This window comes from Myotis myotis, unplaced genomic scaffold (genome assembly GCF_014108235.1).
Source record: "Myotis myotis isolate mMyoMyo1 unplaced genomic scaffold, mMyoMyo1.p scaffold_m19_p_3, whole genome shotgun sequence".
Classification (NCBI taxonomy): Eukaryota; Metazoa; Chordata; class Mammalia; order Chiroptera; family Vespertilionidae; genus Myotis; species Myotis myotis.
This window is the reverse complement of record NW_023416335.1, coordinates 92,222,309-92,235,197: the sequence shown is the minus strand read 5'-3', so window position 1 is coordinate 92,235,197 and position 12,889 is coordinate 92,222,309. Positions and strand designations below refer to the sequence as shown.

Below are 12,889 nucleotides of genomic sequence, written 5' to 3'. Positions count from 1 at the left end.
ATGAAATAAATGAATTAACAAAATCGTACAAGATGCTACATGAGGTAGAAAAGGAAGCCCAATCTGAAGCAGCAGCAAAAGGTATTGCTCCCACCGAAGTAACAATGGCGATTAAATACGACCGTAACAGTGACCTGGGTAGATATAATTCTCCCTGTGTAACCGAGGTTGGTGTCATATTCGGAAACAAAGATGGAGAACCTCCTTTTGAAAGGGACTTGCTCATTCATTGTAAACCAGATCCCAGTAATCCAAGTGCCACTAAAATGAAACATCAATATCCCGTTTCCTACATTAGATGCAATGACATATCCTATTCTTTTCCCACATGGTGAAAAAGGCTGGGGAACAGATATTGCATTAAGACTCAGAGACAACAGTGTAATCGACAATAATACTAGACAAAATGTAAGGACACGAGTCACACAAATGCAGTATTATGGATTTCATCTCTCTGTGTGGGACACGTTCAATCCTATTTTAAATGCAGGATAATTAACTCAACAGTTTATCGTGGATTCGTATTCAAAAATGGAGGCCAATCGGATAAATTTCATCAAAGCAAACCAATCTAAGTTGAGAGTTGAAAAATATAGTGGTTTGATGGACTATCTCAAATCTAGATCTGAAAATGATAATGTGCCGATTGGTCAAATGATAATACTTCCATCATCTTCTGAAGGTAGTCCCAGAAATATGCAGCAGCAATATCAGGATGCTATGGCACTTGTAACAAAGTATGGCAAGCCCGATTTATTTGTAACCGTGACATGCAACCCCAAATGGGCAGATATTGCAAACAATTTACAATGTTGGCAAAAAGTTGAAAACAGACCTGACTTGGTAGCCAGAGTTTTTAATATTAAGCTGAATGCTCTTTTAAATGATATCTGTAAATTCCATTTATTTGGCAAAGTAATAGCTAAAATTCATGTCATTGAATTTCAGAAACGCTCACATATTATTGATATTAGATAGTGAGTCCAAATTACGTTCCTCTAATTAATTCCCTTTCAATGTGCATGAATTTCATGCACCAGGCCACTAGTTCTGTTATAATTTCACAGAATGTTTATTTTACAGTATAAGCACTACTGCTCAGAAACTCTTTTCAAGTAAATCTGTAGTTGGATATTACATGATACTTTAAGTAGACCAAAACAACAATATATTATTGAACAATTTGGAAATAATCACCTATAAAAATATTTTTATAATACACAGTAATATATATTTCTAGTGGATTTAATCCACAGAACATTCAAAAGTTATGTGGTATATAGAATAGTTTTTGATAGTCCATAGAATATATTTTAAGAATAATGTTACTTTTTTTCTCTTGTCTCTATAAATAGGAGTTGTTTTTGTTTTGTTTTTTGTTTTTGGACCTTTTACCATTTTTTCATGTCTGGTTCAACTCATGTAAGTTTTTACGATTTATGTCAGCTTGTGTTGTCTTACCAGCAATCATGTCATTTCATTGATCAAGTAATGACTACATATCTAAAGATACAAAATTAACTAGTTTCAATAGTTTAACCACTAAACTGTACACCAAAATCAATACATAATATAAATAAACAAATACATAAATAAAAAAAATGGAAAAAATAAAAGAAGTCTTCAAGGATAAATTAATTTGTGTTTTAAGCAGCCAAATTTTATGTCTGATAATGCCCAAAAAGAACTTTTACTCTTTATTGTCTTTGTGTGTTAGTGTCTTTCATAGTTAGGATTTAGGGTTAATAAAAGTGATACTGTGGTGGGAAGATAATTATATGATACTGGTTATTTTTTTACCACTTAGTAAGTTGTGGTTTGAAGTTTTTCTGTTATGCGATATGTGTTTATTAAATGTTATAAGCTAATTACTATTCTCCTGTTTTGTCTGTAGGCTGCTATTACACCTAGAATAAAGTGTAAAACCTTTTTTTGTGTGTAATATATGCACTGATTTCTAACTGTTTTGGCTACCATTTTTGTTTTCATCAAAATAGGGCAAGTCTCTTTTTTTTGAATGAGTTTGGATTTATCTTTAGGGTGTGTAGGAAAATGCTGTTATGTTAAAGTTACAAACCCTTGTGTATATTATCTATTTTAAACTGTCTTTTACCCTGTGAATTTCACACAGTAAAAGTATGTAGCACACTATCAAAGTTTAAAATAACAGATTTTCTCTGTATATTTTAAAATCTTAGTTACTCCTTATATGTACTACATCGCTATTCTTCAGTGAAATAGGTATTCTATAATGTCTTTTCATTGCAGTGCTACATTAGAACTTGTCACATCCTCTCCTTAGTGGATAAGTGATTATTTGCAAAACTGATTCTTTGTTAAAACAAAGATGAAGTTAGAAATATTTTGTATTATAATAACTATCTCATTCAGTTTTTTAAAAAATAACAGTAATTTCTATGTATTTATGTACTTTTTAGAAAGAATCTTCAAGGGGGAGACATAGAGAAAAGGAAGACATAAAAATCACCAAGGAGAGAACTCCAGAAAGTGAAGAAGAAAATGTAGAGTGGGAGACTAATAGAGATGGTAAGTTTCAAAAATCTTTGTTTATGTAGTCAATTTATTGATTATTCACTTTGCGGACACTTTTTATGGGCTTCAGCTGTGCCCATCATAGATGAGTAGGTTCAAAACACTTTTCAACTGTGATCTCCCTGTCAGTAGAAAATGGCATATAGTAGCAGAACAAAGGCAGAAAAAGCTGTTTACACTGCATTTTTCAACTTCACTATCCTTTTTTTCTTCCTAGAATTTTATTATGCACCATCACAATTCTTTGGAATTTTTTTGCATTTGTAGATTTTTCAGTTCCTCAACATCAGTTTTAAAAAATTAAATCTAAATTTATGTTTGTTGTTTTTCATAAAATATTAAAAGATTACAAAATTTTAAAGACCTGGGGAAATTATTTAAAAGGTATTATTGACTTTCATTTTTCAAAAGAGATTTAAATCCAATAATAATTAAGACCTGGGATTTTTTCATGAAAAATTAGCAAAATCATCTTTGGGTCATTGTCTTAACAAATAAGGATTTATTTTCCACACCACAAATGTTCACTTTTATGATCTTCTTCAAGGTGAGCACTATAGCCGCACATTACCAAATATAGAGAATGGGAACTCATTTGTTGAATGTGTTGGGTGTGCTAGGCATTTTAATATAATTTATATAATTATCTCACTAATTCAATAGCTTTGCTATTTCTTATACGTAACATAACTAAAGAGTTTAAGAACCTGCCGAAACCGGTTTGGCTCAGTGGATAGAGCGTCGGCCTGCGGACTGAGAGGTCCCGGGTTCGATTCCGGTCAAGGGCATGTACCTGGGTTGCGGGCATATCCCCAATAGGAGATGTGCAGGAGGCAGCTGATCGATGATTCTCTCTCATCGATGTTTCTAACTCTCTATCTCTCTCCCTTCCTCTCTGTAAAAAATCAATAAAATATATATTAAAAAAAAAAAAGAACTTAAGCAACTTCTCAGCAGTAAGCTGAAAACTTAGACCAGGGGTTATAAAATTAAAGGTTGTGGACCAGGCACTTCTTTACAAAAAAAGCTTTGTTGGAACACAGCCATATCCATTTGTTTACATATTTTTCTGGTGCTGTTTTTGAGCTACTATAGGTGAGTTGAATCCTTGTTGAAAGTCAAGAGCCTGCAAGCTTCAAATATTTACTCCTATTATTAAGAACAATCTCAAAACTTACATAGTCTGATACTTGAATTGTACCCTAAATGCCTCTCCAGTAATTTGACCATCATACTTTTTAAGGGAATTTATTCCATCTTTGAACAGCATTGTCTGTTGAAGAGTGCTTCTGAGAACAAATAGGAAACTTTCTTATGATTAGTTCATTGCGATTTCATAAGCCAATCTAATACCGCTTATACAGGGTGTCCCCCCAAAATGTATACACCCTTTAACAGCTGATAGCTCAATTTTGAAAATGAAATGTATTTTAATAAGCACTCCCTTTGTAATTATTCAAAATGTGTGAATACATTTTGAGGGGACACCCTGTAGTTGTAAAGGCAGCTGTAATGTTCCATTGTGGTTGGATCAATTAGTTAATATATTGAAATAAAATACTAGAAACCTTGACTCTTCAAAAATTGGATAACTAACTTTTCTGGAATAGTAAGGAATTGACTCTTAACATAGCCAACATTCTTTTCTTTTTATTTTAATTGCTTTTGGATTAAAATTTTTCTGAAATTTCCTGGGAACCTCCTATCTTTAAAAGTAAAAATTTCTCTATTATAATAATGGATGCATTTTATTGAAAATTTAAATGTTTAGAAACACCTGTCATTTTCTCCATGTTTTCATACCTATTTCAAAAACCTCTCCTTAAATTTCTAATCCCTTTATTTGTCCTGCTTGCTCTTTACTACACAGAGGTGATAGAACCCTTCATCCACAAGCTCCCTCAACTTCCTGCCAATAATCACTTACAAACTAGTTTTTTATGTACACCCTCACTTTTTATTTCCCTTTTGTTCTGTGGAAGAGGCCTCCCCCCTGCTGTATAAGGTTATATTACCCTGTGTTCTGGATCCAAATTCCTCCCACCTTTACAATCCTGTTTATTTAATACTAGAATCCTGATGCACAGAAATTGTGCATGGGTAGGGTCCCTAGGCCTGGCTGGTGATCAGGGCTAATCTTCGGGGCAACCGGCAGGGCAATAGGGGGGCCCCCCACTGGCCTGGGGCCTGCGGGCTGGGGGCAGCTCCTGCGTTGAGTGTCTGCCCCCTGGTGGTCAGTACGCGTCATAGCGACCGGTCAGTTCCGCTGTTCAGTTGATTTGCATATTAGGCTTTTATTATATAGGATACATTCTCTTTTATATCTTTTAACATGCATCTTATCACATTTTTTCCTCTCCCCATGATACTTTTAGCCATCACCCTGTTTGTTCCCACTTTGTAAGTAAATTCTTGAAAGGGTTCAATGCCTTACTGTCTCTACTTTTTCATCACATATTTATTCGTCTTCTGACCCATGTCTTCACTACAATTGTTTTTCAAGGTCCCCAATAACCCCCTCTTTGCTAAATAAGTTGAGACATTCTTGTCTCCATCTTTTATAACCTTTGTGCAGCACATAACACATTCAAGAACCTGTCTTCCTAAAGTACTTTTCCCCTTGGCTTCCATCTGTCACTCATCAGATTTTCTGTCTTTCTGTTCAGGCTCTTCGTTTTTATACAGACTCCTTATAGTCTGTCTCTTCCTTAACTGTTGATTGCCAATGCTTTGTTCTAGACTTTCTCATCTTAAAAAAAAAAAACATACTAAAGTGACTTTATTACAAGAATCTTTTATATATTGTTATTTTAAAAGATGAGTAAATGTCTTTTATGGTGGTTTCACTTACCAGGTATTCACATGGCTATGTTTTCTCTTGATTGAAACTGGCAGGTTTTAGAAATAGTGTATATCTATGATTTACAATTATCTGTTTGAAGAAACATTGAATCATGGATTTAGACATTCACTCCTGTCCCCAGATAGTGACACTGAACTGGTTTTATAGACTTACCTTCTGCATTTTCAAAGTGAATAGCAGCTTTAGCTAAATGTAAAAGAAATTAGTCTGTACTAATATGTCTAAAAATTTGTACTCTTTTTAAGGACCCCATATTAGAAATTGAATCTGAGAAATTTTTTAAATATTTACTCATTAATTCATTTTACAATAACAGTACTAAACCCAACATAAAATTATATGGAAAATAACTATGCTTTGCAAAACAAAAATAAAAATTGTGAGGTGGTGGCATGTTTTACATGTTTTTCCAAATCTTTTTAATGTTCAGTCAAGAAGCCGGAAGAGCTAAACTCTGTGCTTGCCTTTTCTTATGACCACATCAGCACTATAGCTAAATTATAGAACAATCAGTCTGGATAACCATCTGAAGACTAGTTGAATAGTGATCCTATAACTAAAGTTATAGCCCTTACCAATTTGGCTCAGTGGATAGAGCGTCAGTCTGCGGACTGAAGGGTCCCAGGTTCGATTCCGGTCAAGGGCATGTACCTTGGTTGCGGGCACATCCCCATTAGGGAGTGTGCAGGAGGCAGCTGATCGATGTTTCTCTCTCATCGATGTTTCTAACTCTCTATCCCTCTCCCTTCCTCTCTGTAAAAAATCAATAAAATATATTTTAAAAAATAAAATAAAGTTATAAAGAAGCCATATCAAGACTGGTAACGGGACAGAGATGCAAAACGGGTTGGCCCCACACCCAGAGGTGATTTAGAATTGGGAGGGATATCTCAGTTGCAGAGGGATCCCGTACGTGCACCACCAGAGACTCTATTTTAGAGTGGGCTGTGCCGCACCAGCACGGCCAAGGGTGAACCTGAGGAGGGGCGGTGAAGGAATGAAGAAAAGACAGACAAGAGAATACAGCTGGGGCTCGGTGGATCTCCCGTGCCTGGATGAGGACACAAAAGACCCAGCCTGTAAGCCGATGCTTTATTTTATAGTCTGATTAAAACAAGGGTAGATTAACATGTATACAAATGTTCTTGTTTTGGGAACACTTGCTGCACCTCCCACAACCCATTAGCTACTTAGGAAGGAATTAGGGAGGGCTACAAGGTCAGGCTCAATTATGCTCGGAGAGCTCTGCCCTCCAGGTTGGGACTTGTTTGTGGCCCTGCCACAGGTCAGCCGGAGGCTTGACCCTAGAGCTGCTCCCTACAGTGGGCAGCCAGACTTGATCAGGTAGTCAGCTACAGTCTTTTCTTAAAAACTCTTGGAAGTCCATAGGTGCCAGGCAGGCAGCAACTGTGCCCTGTCCCTCTTGCTGAGTGGCCCAAGGGTTGGCACTGGTACAAAATCTGAATCTGTATTAACCAGGTGAACACTACTCCCCCCATTCTGCTGACTTTCAGAGATTCTGCTTCACCCAACTTGTTTATATCCCACAGCTCTTTCAGTGACTGAGCCTTATGGGCAGCTGTCAGGTGGCAGCTGGCCTCAGGGTATCCTGTGCATTTGTCTCTGGCCCCACACCTGGTACTGGTGCCACCAGCCTTAATTAGCATCATGGCCTCTCCCACATGTCTCCAGGCCCAGCACAGGCAGCTGCCAACTATAGATCGTTTTGTATGTTCTACCAGGTAACCCCAGGTTATCATAGGGAGCAGCTGGCCTTGGCCTATACCAGAAACTTACCCAAGAGGCCCCAGAACTAATACACCTGGTGGCTAATTTGAGACGTGTATATTTCTTTTATCTTTTAAAAGTATGTTAATCTAATAAAGGCTCTACTATTTTGTTTAAAAATTATTTGAAAAGATTCTCTAGTTTTTTATAGAGATTATTATAGTTTCTGAAAGTAATGAGATTTTTTGTTTAAAGATTCTGACAATGGAGATATTAATTATGATTATGTTCATGAGTTGTCATTGGAAATGAAGCGTCAGAAGATACAGAGGGAATTAATGAAGCTAGAACAAGAAAACATGGAGAAGAGAGAAGAAATTATTATTAAAAAGGAGGTATGCTATTTATTGAAATATATGTTAGTCGATTAACATCAACATGGATATTGATCAGAGAACTCATTAGCTCTTGGCACATCTTAAATTGTATTGGGCTATTGATACACATATTGGTCAACTTGCTCTATATCAGTCACTTCATATGTGTTAATCATTTAATCCTCACATCACTCTATTAGATAAATAGATAATAAACATGTGAACAAAACTGAAGTTCTGTTGCCCAGAGTCACCAGCTAATGTAAAATAGGATTTGAATATATATATATATATATATATATATATATATATATATATATATATATATCTGTTGTTTAGGCCCATGCTATCCTATATAATAAAGAGCTAATATATAAATGGTCCTCGTGTGGACCTGAGGTAGTACCGGGTCACCTGAGGCCGCGCCTGGCACCAGGCCGGGGGACCTGAGGCTGCGCCCCCTGCCCTGTGGGGCTTGACGGGGGTGGGGCCAGCCGGGTCTGGGATTTGCGTGATTTCCAGGTGCACGCTGGTGGGCAGGGACTTGGCTCTGTTTCCTGGGGTCAGAGGGAGATTTTCATATACATTTTACTAATTTTCTTTTATCTCTGACACTTCTATTATAGAGAAAGGGCAAATAGCAATATTAAAATATTTCCTCTAATTCATTGGTTCTCAACCTTCCTAATGCCACGACCCTTTAATACAGTTCCTCATGTTGTGGTGACCCCCAACCATAAAATTATTTTCGTTGCTACTTCATAACTGTAATGTTGCTACTGTTATGAATCGTAATGTAAATATCTGATATGCAGGATGTATTTTCATTGTTATAAATTGAACATAAAGCATAGTGATTAATCACAAAAACAATATGTAATTATATATGTGTTTTCTGATGGTCTTAGGCAACCCCTGTGAAAGGGTCGTTTGACCCCCAAAGGGGTCGCGACCCACAGGTTGAGAACCACTGCCCTAATTAATTCTTTTTTTTAATGTGCACAAATTTCATGCACCAGGCCACTAGTTTCTAGAATAATTGCTTCATTACTAAAGAATAGAGAGAGAGTATTTATTTGAATATAATTTGTGATTTTTTTAGGAGATTTTGAAATTTCATAACTTCATTTTGTTTTATTGGTATTAGTGTTATTTAGGGGAGTTAATTAGCATTTTGTGTTAATATCACATGCTCTCATTTGTGGATTATAATGAACAACATAAACTGATGAACAAAAACAGATCTAGAGACAGAGAAACATCGATCAGATGCTCGAACCTCAGAGGGAAGGTAGGGGAGGGTGGAGGTAAGAGGAAGAGATCAACCAAAGGACTTGTATGCATGCATATAAGCATAAGTAATGGACGCAGACATCAGGGGTTGAGGGTGAGGGCAGGACTGGGGGGGTGTGGGGACAAGGACACATTTGTAATACCTTAATCGATAAAGAAAAAAATGATCTAAAAAAATAAAAATAAAAGCACAGTTTCATGAGTCTGACTACTATCAATACATGGCTATTATAATAACACTTAATATTTCATCTAAATTTTGGCATGGTTTAAAAATCCCTGCTTTACTGCCTGATTATTATTATTACCATGACTGGAGGAGTTTCTGAATTGACTTACTGAATTTTTTGAAAGGTTTCACCAGAAGTGGTTAGATCAAAGTTATCTCCATCACCTTCTCTAAGAAAGTCTAGCAAATCTCCAAAGCGAAAATCAAGCCCTAAGTCATCATCTTCAACTAGCAAGAAGGACAGGAAGACAACTGCAGTTTCCTCTCCCTTGTTGGACCCACAAAGGTTAGTAGGGTGATAAATAGTGCTGGAAAGAAATAGCTTTTTCTGAAATTATACTGTAAGGAATTAGTAGATTACAGAAGGGTACTTTTACAAAAGTTCAGTATTTAATATAAGCTTTTTTGTTTTAAGCAAGTGTAAAATGTTTCAATTCAAAAAAGTTAATAGAGAACAATAAAACAAATGTCTGTCACATCTACATATGCTTCAGAACTTTTAATTTTTAAGAAATGAAACATAACAGACACATTTCCTGTTTTTCCTCTCTTGAATTTTGTTTTTATGATACTTGTGTATGTCTTTGTACTTTCATTGTATGTATTATTTTGCAATATATAGTATTTTCATCAGTTTAATGTTAATACAGATACATAACTTTTTCACTTAACATTTTTTTTACATTTATATGTATTGACATAGGTAGCTTTAGGTTTTTTTAGTATTTATACTATATATTAATCTACCTTGTTGAACATTTAAGTTGTTTCTAGATTTTAGCTATTAGAAATGATACATAATGAACTTAATTTTTGTCTTCTTGGGTACATGATCAAGAGATTAAATTCTTTACAGTATATATGTAGCAGGAATTATTAGTTTTATTGTAGTAGCCAGTTGAAGAAATAAAAAAAGAAATGATTGAATATTATTACATTTCAGGACTGAGAATAAGGCATAAGACATGCTGTACTATTTAAATTTTAATTAAAGTACATACACTGATTTTGTTTAAGGAAAACACTAAATAAAAATCTCTTCCCAACTTTTGACCAGTTGGAAACCCTCTCTAACCCATAATGAAACTCATATTTTACTCCTTCCTTTTAGTTTTTAGAGGCTCTAACCCTATTTTAGATTCTAGTTACTTTTTGCCTAGATTATTATATCTTTCTAATTATATCAACTTTATCTAGTGTCTATTCCCCACACATATAAAGAATCAGATACCCCAACCCATTTATTTTACAAATGTTGTAAGAGAAATCTTGAGAACAATTCCAATTAGTTTATTATACCATTGAAAAACTCAGTGGTTTCCATTCTCTTTAGTGAAATTCAGGTTTTTTAAAATAACATTTTACTTTGATCTTTCAGTATTGCCATATTTTTATCCAAACATCTATCTACAGTCTTCCATCTTTAATCCTTCCATGTCTAACCCAATTTTTATCTTTCTGCTAAGTTTTCCCATTTTTCCTTACTGAACATAATTTGTATTTCCTTTTTGTTTATCAAATTTTACTTATATCCCCCTCTTAATATTAATTATTGTTTGTATTATATTGTAGCTGTGGCATACATGTTTTACAACTTCTATTAAATTTAAGCTCCTTGTAGATTGGGATTTTTTTTTTTAATATATTTTTATTGATTTTGGAGAGAGAGGGAGGGAGAGGGAGAAACATCAGTGTGAAAGAGAAACATTGATTGGCTGCCCCCTGTATGCCCCCTACTGGAGACAGCCTGCAACTCAGGCATGTGCCCTGACCTCCAGGTTCATGGTCAGTGCTCAACCACTGAGCAACACTGGCCAGGCTAGATTGGTATCTTGATGGTTCATTGTTCTAGCTTCTCAAAGCACCTAGTTTGCATAGAGTTTTGCATTTTAATAAGGCACTTTGTAGAGTTGACTTGATCCTTTCCTTTGCTCCTGGGATTGAGAAAATATGGCAAAGGATATGGAAGGGGTTAAACATAGAGTGATGTGATTTACCCCTACTTGCTGTATATCCACTTGGCTAACCAATTATTAACTTTTTCTCAATTCCATTCATTTCCCCCCCCCCCCCAAAAAAAAACAGCATACCAGAAATATTCTTTTTATTTTCTTATTTTTTTCTATTTATAAAATCTTTGATGCGAGAAAATAGAATCTTTGAAATTTAATCTATTCATAGAAATCATAACTATTTAGATGAGCGGTTAGTTTTATCCTATTCTTTTTCATGTAGTCTTCTCTTATTGCTTTTTAGTAGCTCACTTATCTTGTGATGAATATTTAAGTATGAGTAATTACTCATTGATTTAACTATGATATTTCCTGTATTCTACAATGGTATTGACTCTAAGATGCACCATTAATTTAATAATAGAAGCAGAAGGATCTGGAAAGCAGTACATTATAGGTTCAAAGAAAACATTGCATTGCACATACCATTTCTTTAGCTATGCAGTTTACCTTACCTAGAGTGTGTCAGCTCAACTTTCAGTTTAACTTCTTGATCATACTATAAACTGTTTGAAGACTTATTAAGCATCAAGTAAGGATTAGAATTTCAGTTAAAATTCAGTGGAATGTTGCAACCAATGCCAATAAGTCAACTGAGGTGACAATCTGGTAAACAAACTCCTGGGTCTTAGTTTTACATGGTTATCAAATTGGGGAGGCAGAGATAATTACAAATTAAAACTGACCATTCTCCTCGAGAGCTGGTAGCTTTCTTTTCTTTTTTCTTTTTTTTTTAATATATTTTATTGATTTTTTACAGAGAGGAAGGGAGAGGAATAGAGAGTTAGAAACATCGATGAGAGAGAAACATCGATCAGCTGCCTCCTGCACACCCTCCTACTGGGGATGTGCCCGAAACCAAGGTACATGTCCTTGACTGGAATCGAACCTGGGACCTTTCAGTCTGCAAGCCGACGCTCTATCCACTGAGCCAAACCAGTCAGGGCTGGCAGCTTTCTTTTACTTTCTTTTTTTATTTTTTAAATATGTTTTATTGATTTTTTACAGAGAGGAAGGGAGAGGGATAGAGAGTTAGAAACATTGGTGAGAGAAACATCGATCAGCTGCCTCCTGCACACCCCTACTAGGGATGTGCCTGCAACCAATTGACTGGAATTGAACCCGGAACCCTTCAGTCCAAAGGCCGACACTCTATCCACTGAGCCAAACCGGTTAGGGCTTCTTTACTTTCATTGTGAGATATAGCCTGATAGTAAACTTTATGTTGATATGTGAGATATAGAGTGGCTTAGAATCAGCAAATGCTTTATCTGTTTATCTACATCAAGCATGTCAAACTCACAGCCCGTGGGCCACATGTGGCTCACAATGAATATTTTTGCGGCCCAGCCATAATAATGGTATGTAAGAAACGTTTTAATAAAAATTTAATAACTTAATTTTTACAATACCCTGTTATACATAATTATTAATAATGAACTACAATGTTCGCTAATGACTGATTATTTTTTTAAAATATATTTTATTGATTTTTTACAGAGAGGAAGGTGAGAGATAGTTAGAAACATCGATGAGAGAGAAACATTGATCAGCTGCCTCCTGCACACCTCCTACTGGGAATGTGCCCACAACCAAGGTATATGCCCTTGACCGGTATCAAACCTGGGACCTTTTAGTCCACAGGCCGATGCTCTATCCACTGAGCCAAACCGGTTAGGGCTAATGACTGAGTACTATAATCATGTTGGATTTCCCTTACACGCAGGCCTACCATTTCTCTCCACTAATATAGCAGCAAATATTTTAGCAGCCGATTGCCACATCATTAATCTTGGACTGACATTTGGTGTGCACAACAGAAAATATTTCACTT

General features: G+C 35.6%; 1 protein-coding gene across 5 annotated transcripts in view; it reads left to right on the top strand.

Moving 5' to 3' along the window:
• Positions 1-12,889, top strand: part of ZC3H13 (zinc finger CCCH-type containing 13) — a 126,545-nt gene that overhangs the window by 20,643 nt on the left and 93,013 nt on the right. For 2 of the 5 annotated variants that reach the window (XM_036296833.1, XM_036296834.1), the window contains exons 5-7: positions 2,439-2,547; positions 7,400-7,539; positions 9,169-9,329. The exons of 1 other annotated variant lie outside the window; for it this stretch is intronic. In XM_036296833.1, coding sequence (XP_036152726.1) covers positions 2,439-2,547; positions 7,400-7,539; positions 9,169-9,329 — 410 coding nt within the window. Of the gene's footprint in view, positions 1-2,438; positions 2,548-6,310; positions 6,496-7,399; positions 7,540-9,168; positions 9,330-12,889 lie in introns of those variants that run through there. 2 more of the 5 variants (XM_036296835.1, XM_036296837.1) reach the window with 2 other exon arrangements.